The sequence below is a fragment of the Lithobates pipiens genome, unplaced genomic scaffold (assembly GCF_037356315.1).
Source record: "Lithobates pipiens isolate NorthernLeopardFrog02 unplaced genomic scaffold, aLitPip1_a1.2 Scaffold_18, whole genome shotgun sequence".
NCBI classification, from domain to species: Eukaryota; Metazoa; Chordata; class Amphibia; order Anura; family Ranidae; genus Lithobates; species Lithobates pipiens.
The window spans coordinates 30869716-30895504 of record NW_027507758.1 but is presented as its reverse complement, the minus strand read 5'-3'; the positions used below and the strand labels follow the sequence as shown (position 1 = coordinate 30895504).

Sequence of the window (25789 nt, the reverse complement as noted above, 5' to 3'; positions counted from 1 at the left end):
GAATATTGTCATGTATTAAAAAGGGGATTAATCCCAGAGATAATACGATAATTCTCCCGCTCTATAAGACTCCATGCACACTGGAGCTCATAAACTGCAGTTTATTGGAGTTTGGGCGTTTTTTTTAAAAGCCCATAAACTCCACTCTATGTTAGCCTATGTGTCCATGCACACATGGACGTTTTTCAGCTTTAATGAGCAGTGGAGTTTATGGGCTTTTTTCTGAACGCCAGAAATTTGCGTTCAAAGTGCAGTTTTTCACCGCCAAAAAACGACAAACGCTCATAAACGCACGTTAATTAGTGTTCGGCATTCTATTTTTTCAATGCATTGTGGGAGTTTGGAATGTACTGTGGGATTTTTGGAGTGTCCTCTGTGTATTTTTATTGAAAACTCCCATAAACGCTCATAAATGCTAGTACAAAACGCTGTTAAAAGCAAGTTTTTTAACCAGCGTTTTCTGCCAGCAATCTGGCGTCCAGAAAAAGCTTTTTTGAGCTTCAGTGTGCATGGAGCCTAAGGCCGCGTACACACAGGCGGACTGTTCGCCCAACTTAGTCCGCTGAACAGTGTTTCAGCGGACAATCCGCTCGTGTGTGGGCTTCAGCGGACTGTTTCAGCGGACAGTCTGACGAACAAAGTCTTACGGAATTTCCATAAGACAGTCCGTCCAAACTTGGTTTCAGCGGACAGTCCGCTCGTGTGGAGGCTAGTTCGACTGACTAAGTTTGGCGCATGCTCAGAAAGGATTTACACGGCGAAGGTTGCATTGCAGTGTATTGGACGTCGAATTTCTCGTCCCGTCGTACGTGCCGTTCACGTCATCGCGCACGCTTTCAGCGGACTGTCTGCTCATCGTGTGTGGTCAAGTCCGTTCATGCAAATTTTGAACGGACGGTTTGTCGGATTGTTTGACAAACTTAGTTGGGCGAACAGTCCGCCCGTGTGTACGCGGCCTAAGACTCTGGTCCGGCTGCACCTGGAATATGCCGTCCAGTTCTGGGCACCAGTCCTCAGGAAGGATGTACTAGTATGTATCCAGGGATGGAGAAACCCATTTAGGATGTACTGGAAATGGAGCGAGTATAGAGAAGGGCAACAAAGCTAATAAAGGGTCTGGAGGATATTAGTTATGAGGAAAGGTTGGGAGCACTGAACTTATTCTCTCTGGAGAAGAGATGCTTGAGAGGGGATATGATTTCAATATACAAATACCGTACTGGTGACCCCACAATAGGGATAAAACTTTTTACGGAAGGGAGCTTAAGACGACTCATGGCCACTCATTAAAATAAGAAAAGAGGTTTAACCTTAAACTACTATGAGGGTTCTTTACTGTAATGCCCTGTACACACGGTCGGACATTTCCGACGGATTTTGGCCCAAACTTGTCTTGCATATACACGGTCGCACAAAGTTGTCGGAAAATCCGATCGTTCAGAACGAAGTGACGTAGAACAAGCACGACGGGACTATGAAGAGGGCTGTAGCCAATAGCTTTCCTCTCGTAATTTATTCTGAGCATGCGTGGTACTTTGTCGGAATTGTCTAACACGATCGGAATTTCAACAATCGGATTTTGTTGTCGGAAAATTTTAGATCCTGCTTTCAAACTTTGTGCGTCAGAAATACCCGACGGAAAAAGTCAGTTGAAGCCCACATACGATTGGATTTTCCGATCACACATTTTCCGTCGGAAATTCCGACCGTGTCTACAGGGCATTAGAGTGGCAAGTATGTGGAATTCCCTTCCACAGGTGGTGGTCTCAGCGTGGAGCATCGATAGTTTCAAGAAACTATTAGATAAGAACTTGAACAACCGCAACATACAGGGATATACAATGTAATACAGACATATAATCACACACATAGGTTGGACTTGATGGACTTTTCGACCTCACCTACTATGTAACTATGAATGCTCTTTACATTGATTGTCAGTGGGAAAAATGTTCCTTACATTGTTGGTGAGTAAGAAGAATCTTCCTTACGTTGGAGGTCAGTGGAAAGAATGCTCCTTACATTGGAGGTCAGTGAGAAGAATGCTCCTTACATTGGAGGTCAGTGAGAAGAATGCTCCTTACATTGGAGGTCAGTGAGAAGAATGCTCCTTACATTGGAGGTCAGTGAGAAGAATGCTCCTTACATTGGAGGTCAGTGAGAAGAATGCTCCTTACATTGGAGGTCAGTGAGAAGAATGCTCCTTACATTGGAGGTCAGTGAGAAGAATGCTCCTTACTTTGGAGGTCAGTGAGAAGAATTCTAGTTACATTGGTGGTCATTGAAAAGAATACCCCTTACATTGATGATCGAGATTCCACCCTAAGCCCTTGTACACACGGTCGGACATTCCAAAGGAAAATGTCCGATCGGACCGCGTTGTCGGATAATCCGACCGTGTGTGGGCTACATCGGACTGTTTCCATCTGAATATCCGACCGACAACGTTTTAGAGCTGGGCTATAAAATTTTCCGACAACATGATGCGATTGGACTTTGTCCGATCGTTTGTAGAGAATTCTGATTGGACAAAGTGCCACGCATGCTCAGATCAAATTCCTAGACCAAAGCTATTGGCTACTAGCCTGAACGTAGTCCCGTCGAAACGAAATAACGTCATCACCTTATGTACAATCGGATTTTCCGACAACTTTGTCCGACCGTGTGTATGCAACACCAGGTTTGGACAAAATCCGTGTACAAGGACTTAGAGACAGCTAAAAATATCATGCTGCTGGCTCTGCTAAACTATACAGATACCATTGAATGGGAGATCAATCAGCCAAGGAACCTCTGGCAACCGCTGTAGGAACCCCAGGGCAGTGTATGGCCAGCTTTAGAGAGTTGTATCCAAAAACAAAGTTCAGCAACAGAGATTGAAGTGCCTCCGCAGAAGTTAAGAGTCCAAAATTAAATTTGTTCTAAATACCAATAGAGTACAACGGCCCCCGCATGTTTTGTTGGCTCAAAAACAAAACGGTATTGTATTTAGAATAAACTTAATTTCAGACTCAAACTTTGGGGTGTGACACTTCAATCTCTTTTTGGAATTTTGTCAACATAACAGTGGGCCATTTTGACCCCTTCGTGTGTATAAGCCAAACCAACCCAATTGTTCCATTAATTGGAACACAAAAAAGATAATCTACTTTTAGCTTCAAAATTCTAGTGCCACCGATCTACCCCCCCCCAGATCACCAAAACAAGTGTCCCATTTGGAATTTTCCCCCTCTATTGAGGTTCCAGCAAAATCTCAAGATTTTGGATTTTCTTCTGCATAAATTCAGGGCAAACAGACAGTGAACCTCTTCAACTAGGACACAGTGATAAAAACAAAAGGGCCAAAGCCCTTCCTAGCTTTGTCCAAAACAGTGAAGATAGCATTTGAAATTGACTTTTTAGGTGCCCAAGAACTACACACTCATTGTTAAAAATAAATAAAAATTTTATTAACTGTATCGTTAAAAGTTTATCATTTAAAAAAAAAAAAAATAATCTGGTTAGTACTACTCCCTCTTATTCAGGGGATCCCTTTTTTACCACATATTTAAGTTTTACATCACCTCGTAGGGCAACGCATTGCCCATATGTACATCAAACTTAATCTTGTTGAAATTGTCATGTGGATCCTCTTCTCTCGACACGCTTCCTCAGGAGGATAGGGGAGAAGGAAGAACGAGAAATTACATTCGAATGCTTTTTTCGGGGAATGAGCACGCATTGTTGAATTCATATTAACGACACCATTCGAGTTTTCCATTTATGGCCAATCACTCCTAAACTGAACTCATCCCAGAGGATTTGTGGCATAGCTTTGGTCCATACAGGACTACAAATCCAAATGAAATGTTTTGTTCGTTCTTCTTGCCTATCTGAGAAAATGGGGGGGGGGGGGGGGGGGGGGGCGGGACTTTATATAAATCATGCAGCCAAGGAGATACCAGAACAGAATGCATCTGGTGGGTAATATATAGTTGCTAAGAACCACATATGTTACATAAGAATGTATTGCATAACAGATAAATAATGTACAGATTGTTTGATACAGATTGTCATGTCATTATCATGGTATTAAGTTCATATTGTAAGCATAGATAAAAACCAACTCATTGGCATATGTCTCCATAGTATAAAAATACGATAAAATCTTGGTTAAATTGATACACTCCAGTAAGTCTAGGCATGTGTAGTAATGATAATAATCTTGAACTGTATTCGAGAAGGGCATCGAATAGCTCAATGCATTTCATGGCATTCATCAGTAGGGATGGGCAAACGGTTCGGCCTGAGCCTAAGTTCGGGCTGAACTTTGGTTGTTCAGATGTTCGACGAACAGGAAACAATATGCGGTGTTCGGGGGAAAATTCGAAAGCCGCCAAAACACTAACATGAAAAATAAAAAGTGCTAATTTTAAAGGCTTATATACAAGTTATTAAAAGTGTTTGGGACCTGAGTGCTGCCCTAGGGGACACGTATTGATGCAATTTTTTTTTTTAAATGCACTTTTTTTTGAGAGCAGTGATGTTTTTAATGCTTAAATTGAAACAATAAAAGTCCGGTATGGATTTTAAGGGAAACCCTGCGCCAAAATTTAGAAAAATGGCGTAAGGGTCCCCCCAAAATCCATACCAGACCCTTATCCAAGCACGCAACCTGGCAGACCACAGGAAAAGAGGGGGGGGGAGAGAGAACACCCTCCCCTCCTGGTCTGTCCCCAAAGCACTTTGTCCCCATGTTGATGAGAACAAGGGCCTCATCCCCACAACCCTTGTCTGGTGGTTCTGGAGGTATGCGGGCGGGGGGCTTATCGGAATCTGGAAGCCCCCTTTAACAAGGGGACCCCCAGATCCCGCCCCATGTGAATTGGTAACACCCTACCATTTCACAAAAAAATTGAACAAAAAGACAAGAGACAGCTTGGGACAAGTCCCTTATTTTATTACAAAAAGCTGCAAGTTCCGCCTCGGGGGGGGGGGGGGGGTACTCTCTCCTCCCCCCTCTTTTCCTGAGGCCTGCCAGGTTACGTGCTCAGATAAGGGTATGGTATGGATTTTGGGGGGGACCCCTATACCATTTTTTTTTTTTACTTTGGCGCCGGTTTCCCGTTAATTTCCATACCAGACCTGAAGGGCCTGGTATGGATTTTGGGGGGACTCCCATGCAATTTTTAAAAAATATCTGGGTGCAAGCACGGAGAGCCAGAGACCGGCCGGAAAGGTCATCAGGTCTTTGGCTCTCCATGCTTGCACCCATTCATTGTTGGTCCGTAAGTATGATTCGGTGTATATACAGTTCTTTATCATTTACATATTCTTTGTCTAGATGGATTCATTAAACTACTCCTATATTATAATACATTTTTTATATATTTTTATTAGGGCTGCGGAAATTAACGATTAATCGTTAATTTTGTTCGATCAAAATTATTTTGATCGGTACTCACCTCTCCGCCAGCTTCCAGGTCTTCAGGGAGTTCCGTCGGAGATCCGGTGACGTCACGGACATCGATGTCACATAGCTGTGACCATTCCGGCTTGGAACTGCGCATGCTCAGTTCCAGAGCTTGGCGAGCAGATCCTGTATTCGGCCGGCGGGAGGCGCGAATCTCACAGAAGCTGTGCAGCGCACTATGCTGGCAAGGCGAGTGATGAAATAGCACATCTCGACAGCGCCAGTTTTTAAAACTGTAACCAGAAGCACTGGAGCAGCCAGGAGGCTGAGCAGCACACGGAACGGAGGAGCCCTACATCCAGATTCCAGAGTCCATGGGGAGTCAGGCACGGAGTGACAGCCCAGCCAACAATGGTGACAGCAGGTGATGATGGCAGGCCGCAGTGATGGAGGCAGCAGAGGGGGATGGATGGAGGCAGAGGGGGAAGATGGTGGCAGAGGGGGATGATGGTTGAAGGCGGCAGAGTGGGATGGATGGAGGTGGCAGAGGGAGATGAAGGCGGCAGAGGGGGGTGAAGGCAGTAGAGGGAGATGGATGAAGGTGGCAGAGGGAGATGGATGATGGAGGCAGGGGGCGGATGATGGAGGGAGGGGGCGGATGATGGAGGCAGGGGGCGGATGATGGAGGCAGGGGGGGATGAACGGAGAAAGAGGGGGGATGGACGGAGAAAGAGGGGGGATGGACGGAGAAAGAGGGGGGATGGACGGAGGCAGAGGGGGATGGACGGAGGCAGAGGGGGATCAGCGAAAAGTAGTTGGATCTGTATGTGCGTTATAATTAATCAAAATTAGTTGATTAATCGATTTAAAAAAAACAAACGATTAATCGAACATGAAAATTTTAATCAGTAACAGCCCTAATTTTTATAGACTCCTGCCTTTTCTCTACTCCTGATGAGGGGCGTTAGCCACAAAACGCATCAAGCTATCAGATGCCCTTCTTAAATACAGTTCAAGATTATCATTACTACACACGCTAGACTTATCAATTTAACCCATATTTTACTGTATTTTGTATACTATGGAGACAAATGCCAAGGAGTTTGGTTGTTATCTATGCTTACTATATGAGAACTTACATGTTACTTTGTCATGTCATTATCATGGTATTAATCTGTATGGATTAAATGATCTGTACTTTATTTATCTGTTATACATTAGGTTATAATGTAACGTGGTTCTTAGCAACTATATATTACCCACCAGACACATTCTGTCTTGGTATCTCCTTGGCTGCATGATTCCTATAAAGTCCCACCCTCCCCCCCCCCCCCCCATTTCCATATAACAGGAATGGAGGGATTTGTTCTTACTTGTTCAAAGCCTAATATAAAGTCCCAACTTTTTCCTTTCTTTTTTATCCTATCCTGTGAGGTTACACCCCACAAAATACATCAAAGTAAAGAGGATCCATATGACAGCCTCAACAAGATTACGTTTGATGCACATGTGGGCAATTTGTTACCTTACGAGGTCTTATGTTGTACAACTTGGATATATGGCAGGGGTCTTCAAACTTTTCAGTATGAGGGTCATATTTTATCTTTTACAAATTCCTGGGGACTGAAAAAAAATTAATGAATAAAATTTAAGAGAATGAATATGTTTTGCCTGGAACTTTTTTTCCTTTGTAATCAGCATAATATGATTCAGAACATAAATGGAAAAAAACTTTAGCCCATCAGAACCTTTCAGGATTCCCCCAATAGAGTCCCTTTTGCATTAGTGTCTCCCTCTCTTACCCCAGAGTCCACCCTTACAACATGCCTGGGAGCCATTCTCCCATGAGTTCTGGGCCAAGCATGTGATTGGTTGTTAGGAGGACGCCCTACTGGTCCAAGCAACCAACAATGGTGCAATGAGGGACATCAGTGCTGGAGACTAAAGAGGGGGAAGCTGGAAAGAAACCGGACCACAGGCTGACCTGAAGATCCGTGTGAAAGGCGACTGACCCTAGGTGGGCTATATAAAATCATGCAGAAGGATGCATTTGACACATGGGCTGTAGTTTGGAGACTCCTGATATGTGGTTTAAAATGGATCACCTGAACCAGAATTTGTGTTTTTTTTAAATATGGAAATTTAATGGTATTATTAATAAAACTGTATTTATTTTGAACAATGAGTGTGTAGTCCTTGGGCACCTAAAAAGTCAATTGCAATTGGCATATTTCTAGCTCTTATGAGATCAGGATGTGGTGCCCCTATACATAGCCTGCCACCAAATTCTAGAACCATTTTATCGAAAACGTAACCATTGGTCAAACCACAGGTGACCAATCTCTGCGGCAGCACCAAAGATATTTAAAGTGTTACTAAACCCTGGACCCAGCATTTTTCTGGTCTCCCACAGTACACAGAACATGGAAATGCAACTATTTTAGTAAATATAAACTGCTAAATACCTTTTCTCATCAGCAGTATATAACAGTTTTATGACATCCATCAATGTCTGGTTAAAGCTTGTAGGAGGAGTTTTCATTCTCCGACTGCCCTTTGAGGCTGCAGGACCCCTGACCCTCTGTCTGGACAGTACTGATTGGCCCTGTGCCGATCACATGCACCTTCCCCAAAAAGAACAACTCTCTAGCAATACACACAAAATTGAGCATGTGCAGAGTGCCCCCAAGGCTCCGTACTATCAGGAGATGGATTGAGGACAGTGGATGAAGGGGAGGATAAGATAACACAGGATCAATCAGCCTTTTTACACAATGCAGAGGATTAACCCCTTAGGGTTCCACAGTGAGTATAAGAAGCATGCTTTACTGCATATACAGACTGATTTTACAGTTGTGGGTTTAGTAACACTTTAATGCCAAGGTCAAATAAAACAACATATACGAAAAGTATATAAGAAAATGTTTTAATAACACAGAACAAGAAAAGTGAAACATCCCATGTGTGTTAAACGTCATTATGAAGCATCAAATCATTCAAACACAAGTGAAAAAAAAAAAAAAAAAAGAACGGTATTAAGACAAGTTTAAATTAGGATTTCGGGGGGGGAAGAGGTTCATTTTTGTCACGGGTACAATAAAATGTATGGGAAAATTCCACACTCATCTATAATTACAGTCACGCTTACCTTTAATTCTTCACCACCAAAGAGCCCCGTACAGTGTACAGGCTCTGGTCGCAATTCAGTCAACCAGATTAAAAATGTGGCATTGCCAACATATATATAGATATATATAAAAAAAAAATACCAAAATTGATATCTGCCACGACATTTTGCCATCAGCTGATTATGCGACTAAGAAATTGCAAAGTACATTATAATCCTTTTTTGATCATCCTCAGTGCAATAACGTTGTCCATTGTTCTCAATTTCCAAAAGACTACAAAAAAAGCAAAAAAAAAAAAAAAAAAGCAATCATCTTGCTACGTGTTTTTTTTTAAAGCGCCTTCAAATATTCAGGGAGGGCTGTCAAGGGGGGGGGGGGGGGAATGCCCCATGGCCCCCATTTTTATTTTATAATTTAAGAAAATGGCACTGTGAGGGTAACAAAGCCTCCTTTATTGCTGCACATACTTGGCAATAGTCGTGCATAGCCAAAGTTTTTACAGGCTTGTGGATTTTACTGTAGTCTTGGCCATAATCATCCCATATGGCTGGCGCTAAATTCTTTCCCATGATGCTCTAAATGTAAACATTAACCTTGTGTTCACTGCCATCCAGTGGCCCTCCACTGGATCCCATTGAGGCAATTGGTGCCGTATGAACTATAGCACGCTATGGCTATCCAGTGGCAGCCCTCTATTGAGTCCTATTGAGGCAATTGGTGCCATGTGAACTATGGAAGCCCTCCATTGAATCCCATTGCGGCAATTTGTGTCATAAGAACTATAGCACTATGGCTATCAAGTGGCAGCCCTCCCTTGGATCCCATTGGGGCCATATGAACTCTAGCACTCAATGGTCATCAGTAGCAGCCCTCCATTGAATTCTATTGAGGCAACTGAGGCCATATGAACTATAGCACTCTATGGCCATCCAGTGGCAGCCCTCCATTGAATCCCATTGCGGCAATTTGTGTCATGTAAACTATAGCACTCTATGGCCATCCAATGGCAGCCCTCCATTTAAGCCCATGGAGGCAATTGGGGCCATATGAACTATAGCACTCTATGGCCATCCAGTGGCAGCCCTCCATTGAATCCCATTGAGGCCATATGAACTATAGAATTCTATGGCAATCCGGTGGCAGCCCTCCATTGAATACCATTGCGGCAATTTGTGTCATATGAACTATAGCACTCTATGGCCATCCAGTGGCAGCCCTCCATTTAATCCCATGGAAGCAATTGGGGCCATATGAACTATAGCACTCTATGGCCATCCAGTGGCAGCCCTCCATTTAATCCCATGGAAGCAATTGGGGCCATATGAACTATAGCACTCTATGGCCATCCAGTGGCAGCCCCCCACTGAATCCCATTACGGCAATTTGTGTTATATGAACTATGGCACTATATGGCCATCTAGTGGCAGCCCTCCGTTGAATCCTATTGAGGCAATTGGTGCCGTATGAACTATGGCACTCTATGGTGGTCTCCAATGAATGAAGAAAAAAACGTAAAAAATGTTCCACAAATATTATTAGCAAGGTACCCAAATATAGGAGGGTACGCTAGAGCGAGAGAAAGGTGCTGAGTATATCGAAGCGTCCGTGATTTAACACACAATTTGTTTACTGTGCATGATAAGCATGCTATTGGATGCTTGGAAGAGGCATAACCATGCAGTATGTGGGAGTCACATGAGGCAGTGATTAAGACAGGAACCATGGCCTTTGCTAGCAAAAACTTTAACCGTCTTCTGCGAGTAATACAGAGGTTGATTCAATGTTTAGATTTGATCATGGGTTCATACAGTTTGCTTCCACGAGTGCTTGTAGGTCCATCCTGAGCAGGACAATAGAAGACTACCACAGTGCAAAGTGCAGAAAGAAAAATCTGATTATTCCTGTAGCGTTTGTGGACTTTTTAAAAATTGTACTTTTTTTGTGTATTTTTTTTTTTTTTGCATTTTTCTCCAACTGAACTCCTTGATTCAAGGAAGGAAGGTGTCAATTCATCTCCAGCTCTAGCGCTGAATGCTTGCAACTAAATTCTCTGATAAAGATGGCATGGCAGGAGGTCCCGTGACTTCAGAAATGGAAACTTCGCAAGGACAAACTGAAGGACACTTTTCGCTCTGTGTTTAGTAGGAGGTAGGGAGAGAGAGAGAAGAGAGAGAACAAATAAGAACAGCGAAGGGTGACACAGTGAAGATCGATGAGGTTAGACAGCAAAGCGGTTACAGCATGCGAAAAGACAGGAAGAACAAAGGACACAATATTTATTGAAGAGTGGCCATGCACACATTGCTTTCCTGGTAAGCCTTTTTATTGCATATACTGGAAGGAAGGTTGAGCTGAAAGAAAGCTTCGTTTCTACAGGGCACCAAAATGCACACAGAGTACACTGCACTAGCCATTTTGCAATTTAATGTTATGAAAGAGATGCCACAGCCCAGAAACTGGGCAGACCCATCCACTGCCCAAGGCAAGGATCCAGAATTATGCCCCCCCTTCCACCCTATTAATACATGCCGTAGAGAGAATGTACCACCCTGTGTATTTTTTATTTTTTTTGCTTCACTGCGCCCAGGGCACCTGTCCCTCTTGCCCACCTCTTGTCCCAGCCCTGCCACTGCAAATTAGTGTCAACAAATTATAATTCTGCAAACTTGCTCCTGCTTTTGGGTCACTTACTGAGGTCTGCACAGAGCTGTTCATCAAATTGCAAGCAGCCTGTTGCATCTCTGGCTGGTGCTTTTAACATTTTATTTGTTTTATTCATTTATTTTTAACTTTAAAAAAACTGAATTGGGAAAACCAAAAATTCCATTAAATAAAGGGGGCTTTCAAGACACCCCTATAGTTACAGGCAGAAAAAAAAAAAACACAAGAAAATGTAAATATATAAAATGTATTTGTCACAACTTACCATTAAAATCATACAAAATCGTAATAACATGTTTTAAATAAATATGTTATTACTCTTAGTATTTGATGCTATATATTGTAGATATCCCCATAATTTGCCATGGAAGAAGCAGTGGCGTTGGCTGTGAAATGTGTTGGGCCTGGATTTATGAAGTCATGCATTTTAAGGCGATCTAGTGACTTTTTACAACATGGGCCGTGAATGGACTTTTTTGTGTGTTAAAGTGCTGCAATGAGTATTGAAAACTGTTAATGATGGGGAGAACACAACACAATTATGTATGATTTTAATGATGAGTTGTAACTAATATATTTAAATTTTCTTAAGTGTGTTTTTTCTGCCTGCAACTGTATGGTGCCTTGAAAGTCCCATTTAATGGAATCTTTGATTCCCAATTTTTGGACATAGATATTGGGATGTGGCACCGTATTTTTACCCCCCCAATGTCTCCCGTGCCCTCCATAGCAGTTAATCGGCTCTGAAACTGGATGCAAAAAAAAAAATCACTGAGGTTTCCAGCTTCATGAGTCAAAAAGGAGATCAGGGAACAGATGTTCCTCCATCTCCTGTGTGAAGCTGTCCTGGCTGTGTACAGAGACAGGCGGCAGGAGAGGGGTGGCTCTTCTCGGGACCGTAAAAGTGATCAGGCAGCTGTAGAGTCACATGGATCACTTTTATTAGACAGCCAATCGCAGCTGTTAGGCCTCATGCACACAGGACGTTTTTCCTGACACTTTTAGAAGCGTCAGTTTTTTTTACAGCTTAAAAACGCCTATGTTATTCCGTGTGTCCATGCACACATGGGCTTTTAGGAGCTATAAGTGGCAAAGGTGTTTTAAAGCTGCAATGCAAAAACAACCAAGGGCCAGCGTATTTTGGAGCAGCAACGTTACAGCTGTAAAAACGCCCAGCGCGGCTATATGCGAGTTAACGCAGTATACAGTGTTAAGCCGCGTCAAGCGTTTTTAAGCTGCAGCAATTGCATTTGGGAGAGAAATGCTGCCAAGTGCACATGAACGCCAATGCAAACCATGTCGAAAAAGCGTTTTTACAACCGTTTTTTCCTGCCGTCGGTACTGGCTTTGGCTCGTTATTTTTAAATGCCCTGTGTGCATGAGGCCTAAAAAGCGATACCAAGATTATAGCTGCAGCCATGATCTTAGTATAACCGCTTGCTGATAAGCCCAAAATATACACATACGGCAGTCACTTGGGGGGTAAAGGATTAGGCATGGTATAAACATACGAAAGAAAAATATGTATACTGTAGGAAAAATTGGATTTATAAGTAGATAAAAAAATGATATATACACACACAGTGCCTTTAAAAAGTATTCATACCCCTTGAAATTTTCCACATTTTGTCATATTACAACCAAAAACGTAAATGTATTTTATTGGGATTTTATGTGATAGACCAACTACATGGCAAATGAGTTTTAATAAAGAAAAATGTAAAATAATGCATTTGGGTGGAAAAAATATGAATGCAATCTACTGGGGGGAGAACCTCTGGGGGAATCTAGGATGGAAAAGGACCTGGGGGTCCTAGTAGATGATAGGTTCAGCAATGGCATGCAATGCCAAGCTGCTGCTAACAAAGCAAACAGAATATTGGCATGCATTAAAAAGGGGATCAACTCCAGAGATAAAACAATAATTCTCCCGCTCTATAAGACTCTGGTCCGGCCGCACCTAGAGTATGCTGTACAGTTCTGGGCACCAGTCCTCAGGAAGGATGTACTGGAAATGGAGCGAGTACAAAGAAGGGCAACAAAGCTAATAAAGGGTCTAGAGGATATTAGTTATGAGGAAAGGTTGGGAGCACTGAACTTATTCTCTCTGGAGAAGAGAGGGGATGTGATTTAAATGTACAAATAACGTACTGGTGACCCCACAATAGGGATAAAACCTTTCCATGAAAGGAAATTTAATAGAACACATGGCAATTCACTAAAATTAGAAGAAAAGCGGTTTAACCTTAAATTGCATAGATAATTCTTTAAGGTAAGAGCGGCAAGGATGTGGAATTCTCTTCCACAGACGGTGGTGAACACACTATCCCCACTGTGAAACATGGTGGTGGAAGCATCATGTTGTGGGGATGCTTTTCTTCAGCACGGTCACGGAAGTTGGTCAGAGCTGATGGGCAGATGGATGGAGCCAAATACAGGGCAATCTTAGAAGAAAACCGGTTAGGCCGCGTACACACGCGGGGACTGTTCGCTGAAACTTTGTTCGTCAAACAGTTGCCGCAACAGTCCGCTCAAAATTTGCATGAGCGGACTTGCCCACACACGAGCGGACTGTTTCAGCGAACTGTTTGCCAAACAGTTCGCTCAACTTTTGAAATGAACGGACTCGCCCACGTAAGGCGGAGGCAAGTCCGCCCATTTCGAGCGCGTGTACAGGTAGGCGGGGCCCGCGAAGGAGACGTCGCGGGCACCGCCGCCTGGAATGGACTTAAAGGGGAACCCCAACGCCGAAAAAAATCGGCGTGGGGGTTCCCCCAAAGTCCACAACAGACCCTTGTCCGAGCACGCTACCCGGCCGGCCAGGAAGGCGGCGACGGCGACAGCGGCGACAGAAGACCGGGCCACCACCTGCAAAAGAGCTATAAGAAGGCGCGGTGGCCCGGCAGAAGAACGGAAGGCGGCGGTGACAGAAGACCGGGCCACCGCCTGCAAAAGAGCTACAAGAAGGCGCGGTGGCCCGGCAGAAGAACCGAAGAGGGGGACAAGACCCCCGAAGTCGGGAGAAGAGGCCGGCGGCGGGGAGGAAGAAAGCCAGACTCCTCCGCTAGCAAAAGAGCTACACGAAGATAGCGGAGGAGTCCGGCGAGAAGACCCCCGAAGACGGAAGACCCCCGGAGCTGTGCAATAAAATATTTTTTCTCGTGTGTTGTGTTTTTTTTTTGGGTACTTTTATTTTACAGGTGAATGGGTAGGGGTACATTGTACCCCATACTCATTCACATAGGGTGGGGGGCCGGTATCCGGGGGCCCCCTTCTTAAAGGGGGCTCCCGGATTCCGATAAGCCCCCCGCCCGCAGACCCCGACAACCAACGGCCAGGGTTGTCGGGAAGAGGCCCTTGTCCTCATCAACATGGGGACAAGGTGCTTTGGGGTGGGGGGGCCGCGCGGCCCCCCCTTCCCCAAGGCACCCCCCATGTTGAGGGCACGCGGCCTGGTACGGCTCAGGAGGGGGGGGCGCGCTCGCTCGCCCCCCCTTTCCTGGCCGGCCAGCGTGCTCGGACAAGGGTCTGTTGTGGACTTTGGGGGGACCCCCACGCCGATTTTTTCCGGCGTTGGGGTTCCCCTTTAAGTCCATTCCAGGCGGCGGAGCCCGCGACGTCTCCGTCGCGGGCCCCGCCTACCTTCACACGCGCTCGAAATGAGCAGACTTTCCTCCGAGCGGGAACAGTTTGCTCATTTCGAAAGTAGCCTACACACGGGCGGACTGTTCGCTCAAACACAGTTTCAGCGGACAGTTTTTCGGAATTTCCGAAAGACTTTGTCCGTCAAACTGTCCGCTGAAACTGTCCGCTGAAGCCCCACACACGGGCGGACTGTCCGCTGAAACACTGTTCAGCGGACAAAGTTGGGCGAACAGTCCGCCCATGTGTACGCGGCCTTAGAGTCTGCAAAAGACTTGAGACTGGGGTGGAGGTTCACCTTCCAGCAGGACAATGACCCTAAACATACAGCCAGAGCTACAGTGGAATGATTTAGACCAAAGCATATTCATGTGTTAAAATGACCCAGTCACAGTCCAGACCTAAATCCAAATGAGAATTTGGAGACAGGACTTGAAAATTATGATTCAGATGCTCTCCATCCAATCTGACAGAGCTTGAGCTATTTTGCAAAGAAGAATGGGCAAAAATGTCCCTCTCTAGATGTGCAAAGCTGGTAGAGACATCCCCAAAAAGACTTGCAGCTGTAATTGCAGAGAAAGGCGGTTCTGCAATTAACTTTAATATTTATTTGTAAAAAAAAAATTGAAAACAATTTATCATTTTCTTTCCGCTTCACAATTATGTGCCACTTTGTGTTGGTCTATCACATAAAATCCCAATAAAATACATTTACGTTTTTGGTTGTAACATGACAAAAATGTGGAAAATGTCAAGGGGTATGACTACTTTTTTAAGGCACTGTATATATTATATCCACTACAACCCATTGGCTGCTGAAAATAAAATGTATACAGCATATAAATACTTCTAAATTAGCAATATACTTATGTACTGAAATAGACGTTGCTTTGTATTATTTTCTCTTGAATTCTTAAGCAATAAAAATAAAATATCTGTTTAATATGTCTGGGAATCCCTTCAAGCAGTAGGTCTGGATAATTTTTCTAGGGATTTAGGATGAAATTATTTGACCCAATGATAGTATTACTGAGTGCTCTGACAAATCGTTTTCAGAATTGCGTATGAACATTCGAACAAAAAATCAAACCTAATCTGTACATGGCCAGTTTAACCGGGCAGACCTATAACTGCATAAGATACTATGGTGCACACAATGGACTGATTTAGACTATTGAATGGAAGGTGTTACACAGAGATGCAAACTATATTAGATTTCTCAAAATTGATATGAAGGATTCACAGAAAAGGCACACAGCATAGATCTTCATCAGTGAATATCTATGCAGAAGATGACACATTTATACTATACTAGGACCCAGAATACTAACACTGTACAACACATTGAGAGAAGAGGTTTCCCTGGGCAGCAGAATATCCTTCAGTGATGGTCTTAGTACAATGATCTAGATGCAATAATCACACCACCACCTTTCTGGTATTGAGATGTTGTAAGAGAGAGCAGCAAATAATCAGCTTTTACAAACCTGTCCAGGTATTCCCAGACTAACACAGTCACATGAAAACTCATGTAAAACTAATTTCGGGGACAAGGGTCATCCAGGGATAAATGATAGATTATTTTTAAAGACCCCTTTTTGACTTATTCCACTGCTGGTTTATTAGCCACCCCAGTGGCGGCTGGTGCTCAAAATTTTTTTTTGGGGGGGGGGGGGGGCGCAAAAAAAAAACCCATCAAACGCTGCCACTTTGCCCCAAATGTTGCCACTGTGCCCCGTGTGTGCTGCCACTGTGCCCAGCACTTACCTGGTCTCTTCTGTGCAGCGGGTGACAGCAGCAAGCGGTGTCCTCCAAATGAGACCCCGATGTCTTCTCCCGCCCTCCTCCTCTTTTCTTCTGTAATGAATGGACGCCTGGTAGGCACCCAATCACAGCGCCTGTGATTTCAGCCAATCAGGTGACAGGTAACACAGACTTGGCAACCTGATTGGCTGAGAGGCGGGTCGGTGTTAGAAAAGCGAATACATCGCTTCCCTAACACAACACTGTGTAAACAGCGAACGCACAGCAGTGCACCCCGTTTACCTTTTGGAAGCCTATTAGTGCCCATGGCTCTAATCAGGACGCCTATCCGAGCCGACGGCTCTAATCAGGCACTTCCAAAGAAACCCCGCCGCTGTAATTCAGATGCAAGGGGCCGGACACCTGAATAGGGGGCGGCAGCAATAGATAGATTCAGTGCAGGGGAGAGGGGGGCGGCGCTGCTGCGCCCTCTATGTACGCACCGCCACTGATCCACCCTGTTGGAGCCACAATAAAATACCCATCACTACCAGTTAGAACAGAACATGTGACCTCTTCCCATGGTGCAGTGCTTGGGCCTTGCAGCCAATCACCAGGCCCAAACTCTGTTATGTGGGGACATTCTATGTCATCAACCCTGTGTAAGCTCTGACACCTTCTAACAAGAAGCTTACATTGGGTTGACTCCCGAAGTCACATAGGAGTGCAGGGAAAGCAAGTATAAGACAAGGGTTAACCAAGGCATAGTTACAGTGTCTCTTTAAAAGACCCTTTCCTGACTCACTCCCTCAGACACACCGCTGATGTTTCATTTCTTTACTGAAGCCACTGCAAAATACAGGGCATTTCAAAGGTATGAGGGAACTTATGACCTCCTCCTATGATGCAGTGCTCAAGCCTAGCAACTATTCACCAGGTCCAAACACTGTCATATTGGGGGGATCGCCCATGTCCTCAACCTTATGCAAGCTTCAACACCATTTGGCAAGGAGCGTATACAAGGCTGACACCCATAGGTGTAGGAAAGGCGAGTATGAGTGGGTCAGGAGGTGGGTTTTAAAAAGTGGAGTTGACAAATTAAAATGATACACAGTGAGTCGGAAAAGAGTCTTTAAAAAGATCCTGCAACTTTGCCCTGTATGACCCTTGACATTTGTCTTAGCCCTTGTACACACGATCGGAGATTCCGACGGAATGTGTCCGATCGGAGAGTTTTGTCGGATATTCCAACTGTGTGTGGTATGCATCAGACTGTTTCCGTCGGAATATCCGTCGGACCAAATTTTCCAACTTGCCGGAAATATTTTCCGACAAAATGCTCCGATCGGACATACTCCGATCATGTGTAGAGAATTCCGATCGGACAAAGTGCCACGCATGCTCAGATCAAATTCCTACATCAAAGCTTTTGGCTACTAGCCTGAACATAGTCCCATCGTAACGAAATAACGTCATCACGTTCTGAACGCTCTGAACGTTCGGATTTTCCGACAACTTCGTCCGACCATGTGTATACAACAGTTTCGGACAAAATCCGTCGGACAAAATCCGACAGATTTGGTTGTCGGAATCTCCGATCGTGTGTACAAGGACTTATACTTGCCTTCCCCACAATCTCACGCTGCTTTGGGAGTCGACCACATTTTGCTTGAATGGGCTTTTTGAAAACCTGTTCTATGAGCAATGCAGGAAAAGCCATTGCTAACCTTGTTTGGAAAATGTTAGCTGCCCGGCTGTATCCAGCTTTAATAATTTGAGCAAGAAACAAGGAAAGCAAGAATGAAGTCCAAACTCCTGAACTGCAGGCGCGTTGCAGGACAGTGATTCAACTACTATTAACAATAGAAGAGAAGTCTGTCAGCCAGGCAATCAGCATTCTCAGAAAGACAAGTTAATAATGGCAACCTCCATATTTTGTCAGTATATGTTTACTTTAAAGTATAGCTGGAGAAAAAGTATATTGGAAAATAATGTCACATATCTGGATGCTCCATAAGGTACCAGTAGAAGTCAAAAACCACATCAACCAGCCAGATACCCCCGACAATGTTCCAGCCCATGGATAGAATAAACCAAAATTGAGCATTGCATTGTGGGATTGGGCCCTACCTATCCTCTACTGACAGATTCAGGGGGTTCCTGGGATGCTGCTGGGGCTCAATTTGAAAAAGTTTAGGTATGCACTGCCACCTTACGGTTCCTACAGTTATGTGGCAGTATTTTCTCACCCCAACTTGCACAGATTTCTTTAAGGCTTGGTTCACATATGAGCTGCATGCGGCTCACAGCGGGGATGGAGGGTCCAGTGCATGCTGGTTCACCATTTTAGGTCAGATTTCAGGCCAAATTTTGGGCTGAATTTGGACCTGAAAGAGACCAAAAAAACGCACCGACCCGCTGCGGAGATATGTAAACTGGTTCCATAGAGAGCTGGTGAAAATCTCCTGCTATTGCAAATTGGATGCAGGGATCCCACATCCAATTCACAATGGTGTGAACCCAGCCTAAAACCCAACTTCATTCATATTTTGTTTGCTCTCTTTTGGACAGCACGAGGAAGGGTTAGAACATATCCCAGGTTGTTGTTTTTTTTGCTGCCCCGCTGTGGATATTACCTCTCACTTCTCAACAGGAGGGAAAATTACAGTAAATCTCTCCCAAATAGTGGTGTGTTTGGACTAGAATTCAAACCCACTTAAGCCCACTAGGAAGCGGTCACCTGTACAAGCCAATCATCTGCAGTTGGAAGAATTCGTATTCAGCAGTTGCACGCATACAAAGGGCATTTATACATATGAATACCCTGGCCACAGATTGGCCTGTACAGGCGACAGCTTCCAGGTAGGCTTGAATACATGGGTTTGGATCCTAGTCCAAACATGCCCAAGCTTATCACTGCTCTCCAGTTGGGAAGGGTTGGAACCTTTGACAATGGTCTTTACAGTGGTTGGTGCCTGTCTGCCCCGGTGATACCAGCTGTTAAGGGAAAATATCCCCAATGGGGTTGAAGTAGGACAACTTAATTCTTCCCCACTGTATGCAAAACTACAAACATATTCCTGGTAGGGGGCTTTAACAACATAAATCAGTCAAACAACATAGATTGGCCGAAATGATTGACATTTAACAAAATGAAAGAGGAAAGCAGAATATAATCAATAATAAATACTATTTATAAAGCTGATGGGTCCTTCCTCACAACATCACATTTGCCAGAAAGGTGGAATTATATTTTTAACCTTCCATTTTCAGTAGCGAACCATGTTATGTTATGGTCGTTGGCTAGGCTCCCTCACCAATGTACACATCTACACAAGTACTGCACATAGTCTTCTCTGTCCAGATGGTTTGCGCACATCAGATTTGCAGTAAGGAAATGGAGAGTAAAGCATGCAAATGATGAAATGAAAAGCAGTAAGCCGCATCTCATGGTTGGTTGAAAGCCATTTGTAAATGGGGATAAGAGAGCCTCATTTACAACGCCGGCAGGAACTCACCACTTGGGATATCACTTGAACAGAGTCACTAAATTAAGGGATTTGCTGCTCCCTAGACCTGCTTTTTGAGAGCCTGATCTCTGGTGTGGCCTCCACATCTGCAGGAGAAAAGCTGGTTTAGTACTTTGAAAGTCGCCAAAGGCACAGAAGCTTGCAATAAGAGATGAAGGGTTCATTCAGATTGGTAGATAATGGTGTCAAATCAGACATGCAGAAACATGGGAGGCTGCCATTCCTAATTCCTGTAATTCTGAAGGTGCTAGTCGCTTGGCCTTCATGACCCTTTTGCTCTTCTGGATTAGAGACTGTACTCAAAGTACAGAAGACTGAGTTAACATAACAGCCAGTGAACTAGCATGAGAAGTCAGCAATGGCGGCCTCCTTAATTTTTCTCTAATGGCAGTAACACCTGGAATTCCATGCACATACAGGACAATGTTTATTAGTTACATGTTATCAGTTATCATGTTATATGTAAAAAATGACTTCTCAAATCTTTCCAATATGCATGAAATATCAGATGTTAATGCCGATTTTTTTTTAACCATTTTTAAAATGCACCTGTGCCCAGACTATGAACAGTAAAGCCATCCCTGACCACTCTAGCTGTTTATTATATTCATTGGCACCCATTCCCACTTGAGTCTTCAGATGTAAAAAAGTACACAAGCTTGTTTTTTGGGCAGAATCAAGCATTTCGGCCCAGCAGACTTCAATTAGAACTGTGGCAAGCAGCAGAGGGCCTGGGAAGATAATGGCATACCAAACATGGGTTCAAGAGCTCTGACAGCACAAGACACCACACAGAAAAACCAGGAAGCAAAAACAAGGATGGCGACATGATGTCACAGATGATACTGCTTTCCCCACAGGCCAAAACAAAAAACCCTGAAGCTTGAAAACACATTAAACAAAAACCTTAAAAACAAGTGTTCACAAGCAAAAAAAAAAGCTTCAAAAATCACCTGAAAACATTTACACTTAAACGTGAATGGGATACATTTCACCACAATGCCTACAAATGCAGAGGTGAATGAAGGCTTGTTTTAAAATGCTTAATCTGCTTGTTCGGAATATGCTAAAACTTCAGTGTTCATAGTCTGGGTACAGGTTCTCTTTAAGTTTTGGCATAGTGAGGGGGGTGGTTTTACTCCCCACATGGACACCTTGGTTCTAACTATAACAATTGGGACTCTGCCTGCAGTGTATTTTCCAATAGGGAATGGTGACACCACAGTTCTGGTATGGCCAACCCACTAGCGGATTAACCATAAAATTATATGGAACAATGATGCATTTCCATTGGGCTGGTTACAATAACATTACATGATAAAACCAGTTATTTGGGGAACTGAGGCAACATTTATAATAAAAATGTTGAGAGTCAATTCACTGGAACCAATGATGTCAGTGAGACATGTCCTCCTCAGATCTTGCCTCAGAAAAATAATTTATAACCAGTGAATTGACTGACCAAAGCTTAAACATTCAAAATGGCTGCCATTATTTCATGGGTTGTGTCTATACGAGTATCTGGGAGAAGATTTGTCATAGATAATCTGATGTGGCACAGCAACCAGTTTCTCCTTGTGCAGAAAACACCAGAAGGAATAATTTGACTGGTTCCTAGGCAACACAAGCCATCTAAGAAGACTTTCCCTCAAACCCTTAATAATGGGACAATGTTTGCAGCAGGAATGGTTACTAATGTAAGCCAAAACAAGCCATCATCTGCTGTCACCATTACAATCTAGATCAGGGGTAGGCAATCTTAGAACCCCAGCAGTGGTGAAGCTATACATCCCATGAGGCATTGCAAGACAATGCCAGCCACACACAACTCCCAAAAGTAGAAGCATGATGGGATTTATAGTTTCAAGTCATGCCAAGGATGCCTACCATGAGTCTTCTGCACTCCATCAGTCAATGGTGATCTACAAAGCCCATCAATCCCTAGTTAGCAAGGCCCACTAAGACACAACACCTGAACAGAAGGTGAGCCTCACCTTCATGACTAATCAAAAAGCAAATCAAATTTCTAGCTTTGACTTCTGGGGCAACTGCATTTTGAAAGCAATGAACAATGTTTATGTAGGGGGCCACAATAAAAAATATCATGCATGCTCCTCCCCCGATATGACATGGGAGGTACTTTTGGTCCAGCATGCATTTATATAGCAGCCAAAGTTAGTATGGGTTTGGCAAGCTGCAGGACATGTATGATTGGCTTACACATTTCAACAGGCAATGGTACATGGAATCACATATCTAGCCAACAAAACGTATATATTATACAAAGCAGAGTGTGCATATATATCTAACAATGTCTAGAGTCATAATGTGCAGTTACTCATGTGTTGGTGAAATCTGAGTCACGATTGGTTGATATGGGTAACTGCATGACTGCTTTTTTGCATTACGGATCTGTTTTATAAAAAGTGGGGAAAATGAAGGCACTGCCCACAATGGGCAGATTCTGTATTTAGTTGCCCTTATCCTTAAAATAAAAACATTGTTTTTTCACATTTTCATAAACCATACCCTGTGTGTTCTCACAGAAAACACCCTTTGACTTATTTAATAAGACAGCACAATTTCAAATGGTAGTAGTAATGCAAAAACCCACAGCAACCAATCAGATTTTAGTCTATTGTGGTCAGAGCAGTATTTCTGACCAGTTGATGATAGCACTCCCACTTCCTTTCTGTACACCTTTTCTCAATCAATCTTTACATTTAAACAATATTGGAAGCTGGCCACACAATTACCATCCAATTTTCCAACCTCTTTTATATTTAGCAACAACTATGCGCAGGCAGGGCCTACCCAAATGATCCATTCAATGTCTATCCAATCAGGTAGGTCTTCACACTACACATAGTTGTTGGTGAATAAAGAGTTTGTACAGATAGATTATAAGGTATGTGCCCAGATTTAAATGCTTTCATAAACTTTCAAATGCTCAGTAAATTACGGTAATTGTTGGGATGGAATCCTCTAAATTGCTCTCCTAGGTTCTGTGAAAACTGCTCCACTGTTTTTATTTATTTATTTATTTCTATTTTGTACACCATATATGTGTCAAAACTTCAGTAATCGTTTCCAAACAATACCATTTGTAAGCTGCAAAAGCAATGTAGATCAGGCACCCATGTGAGTTCTCCTATCTTCTTCAGAGCCCAGATACCATGAAACCAGGGATCCTAAATACCGACCTGCAGTAGAACACCTATCGGTTCCTAAATGGGGTGCAGTGATTTGCACTCCTGCCTTCCAACGTTAGGAGTCTTCAGTCTGATTAACAACTAGGACACTACCTGCGTGGAATTCACATGTTCACTCTGTTCTTGCATGGATTTCCTCCCACATTCCAAAGACATGCTGGTAGGTTCAGGGCTTTTTTCAGTGGGAACGCAGGGAAAAGCAGTTTCCGTCACCCCCAGCACTGAATGGAGTGTGCTGGAGGGTCTATTGATGCCGACTGCTTTGGGATCTATTGTCATTAGGGGGATCATTTGTTGTTGGGGAGGTTTTTTTTTCTGGGGGATCTTAAGTTAGGAGGTCAAGTATTGCTTGGAGGGATCTACTGCTGAGGGAGGGGACCATTGTTACTGGCTGCTGGGAGATCTATTGTATTGTTACTAGCAAGGGTTTATTGTTGCTGGGGGGGGATCTATTGCGGCTGACCAGGATCTTATTTTTCTAGAGGGTCAATTGTGGCTGGGATGGATCTACTGTTGAGGGAAGTGCCCATTGATGCTGGAGGATCTGTTGATGCTGACTGTTGGGAGATCTATTGTATTGTTAGTTATATTGGGGGCTTATTGTTGCTGGGTGGGATTTATTGATGCTGGGGGTAATATATTGTGGTTGGGGAAATCTATTGTTGTTGGCTGCACAGGATCGTGCTCAGAGGTGGGTAGAGGGTGGAGGAAGGGGTGACTCGAAGGGGGTACCTGTACCTCATCTCTGAGAAACAAGCCCTGGGTAGGTTAATTGGCTCCTGTCTAGACCTGCCCTAGTATGTGAGTATACAGTATATACAAGATAGAGACCTTATATTGTAAGCTCCTTGAGGGCAGGGCTTTATGGGACTATGAAGTGCAGTGTAAATTGCTGGTACTATATAAATACCTAGAATAAAAATACTCATCAACCACCAGTGAGGCAAGAGGTAGGCAAGGCATCAACTTCTCTAATCCTATATTCCTAAAGCAGGTTTACAAAATGTATGGCTTGGAAAGGATTGCTTTAAATGGTCAGTCCTCTAAAATAATTTCAGGTAGACGCTCAATGGTTATTTATGTCTATTGTGGACTACAGTGGTAAGATCTCAAGATCCTGGCTCTGCATATCTGCTGGGGTCCACAGTCTTAACACATAGGGGTTGATTTACTAACAACAAATAGACGAGCAGTTGTTCCAGAAATGAATCAAGTGGACATGGCTGTTATATCTTTGGTGTTTGTCTTATGGTCTTTAGTCCATCTACTTATGTATTTTTCTTTCCCCCCTCCCTGTCACTCTACCCCCCTCTTTTCCACCCAACCCCCTCCCCCTTTCTGTTCTTCTCCATTTCCTTCTCCTCTCCTCCCTCTTTTCTTTCCCTTTCCTTTCCCCCCCCCCTTCCTTCCTCTTCTCCCCTCCCCCTCCCCACTTCTTGGTTCTTTTTTCTCCATTTCTTTCTCTTTTCCTCCCCCTCTCCTCCCTTTTCTTGTTCCCTTACCTTTTCTTTTCCCTTCCCTGTGTATTTTCCCACCTGCTGTTGCGTCCATAGTTCTTAACACTGACTCATTGTCACCTTACCATTTTCCATTATTATTTCTCATAAGGTCTCCCGTGTCTGCCCTGGGGGAACTGCCCTTTACCGGGTGCCTCTTTTGGTACTGCGTGGTGCCTCCAGGACCTTCTTTGGTAAGCTATTTATAACTCTGTAGATTCTCCAAGACTAATCCACTATGTATTGTTACTTAAGAGTTTGTCATCTTCAAACTCACTCATTTTGAAATTTGCATAACTGTTCAATCATGAAACCTTATTCACTCTTGTAGATATTTTTGACTGACCCCTCCTGAAGAAGCGGTGGAAACCGAAAAACACGTAGAGGACTCCGTCACAATATAGATCCAAGCCTTTTTTGTACCTGGACCGATGTGTCCACTACTTGCTTTCATTACTGTGCACGGTATTATGTGCACAGTGTATGCATCTATGTACCAACTGTTTTTAACTTTGTCTATTTTATAATAAACTGTTTACATTTTTATTTCTGGTTCAATCTGTATTTACTGAGATAGCCCTCAACGCTTTAGTGCTATAGAGCATGGGTGCTCAACCTGTGGCACTCCAGCTGTTGCAGAACTACAAGTCCCATCATGCCTCTGCCCTTGGGAGTCATGCTTGTAACTGTTAGCAGCTTGCAATGCCTCATGGGACATGTAGTTCTGTAACAGCTGGAGGGCCACATGTTGAGCACCCATGCTATAGAGCAGTGATGGTGAACCTTGGCACCCCAGATGTTTTGGAACTACATTTCCCATGATGCTCAACTACACTGCAGGGTGCACAAGCATCTTGGGAAATGTAGTTCCAAAACATCTGGGGTGCCAAGGTTCGCCATCACTGCTACAGAGTATGTTTGGAGCAGCTCCAAGCACTTCCCCATTTTCCAATATCCATAATTAAGGAAGATGGTATCCACCCCC

At 43.8% G+C, this 25789-nt stretch overlaps 1 protein-coding gene and 1 long non-coding RNA gene across 3 annotated transcripts in view; one reads left to right on the top strand and one right to left on the bottom strand.

Moving 5' to 3' along the window:
• Window positions 1–8302: 8302 nt before the first annotated feature.
• Window positions 8303–25789, bottom strand: part of CCDC88A (coiled-coil and HOOK domain protein 88A) — a 325195-nt gene continuing 307708 nt past the window's right edge. The window contains exons 32-33 of one of the 2 annotated variants that reach the window (XM_077485519.1): window positions 20085–20182; window positions 8303–10652 (exon numbers count right to left, since the gene is read on the bottom strand). In XM_077485519.1, the coding sequence (XP_077341645.1) occupies window positions 20118–20182 (65 nt within the window). In that variant the 3' untranslated portion in view covers window positions 8303–10652; window positions 20085–20117. The remainder of the gene's footprint in view (window positions 10653–20084; window positions 20183–25789) is intronic. The other variant, XM_077485520.1, reaches the window with a different exon arrangement.
• LOC143987056 (uncharacterized) lies at window positions 10651–25350 on the top strand. Its single transcript, XR_013276588.1, has 3 exons — window positions 10651–10832; window positions 24917–24998; window positions 25136–25350. It is a non-coding gene; the product is annotated as an uncharacterized LOC143987056 (long non-coding RNA).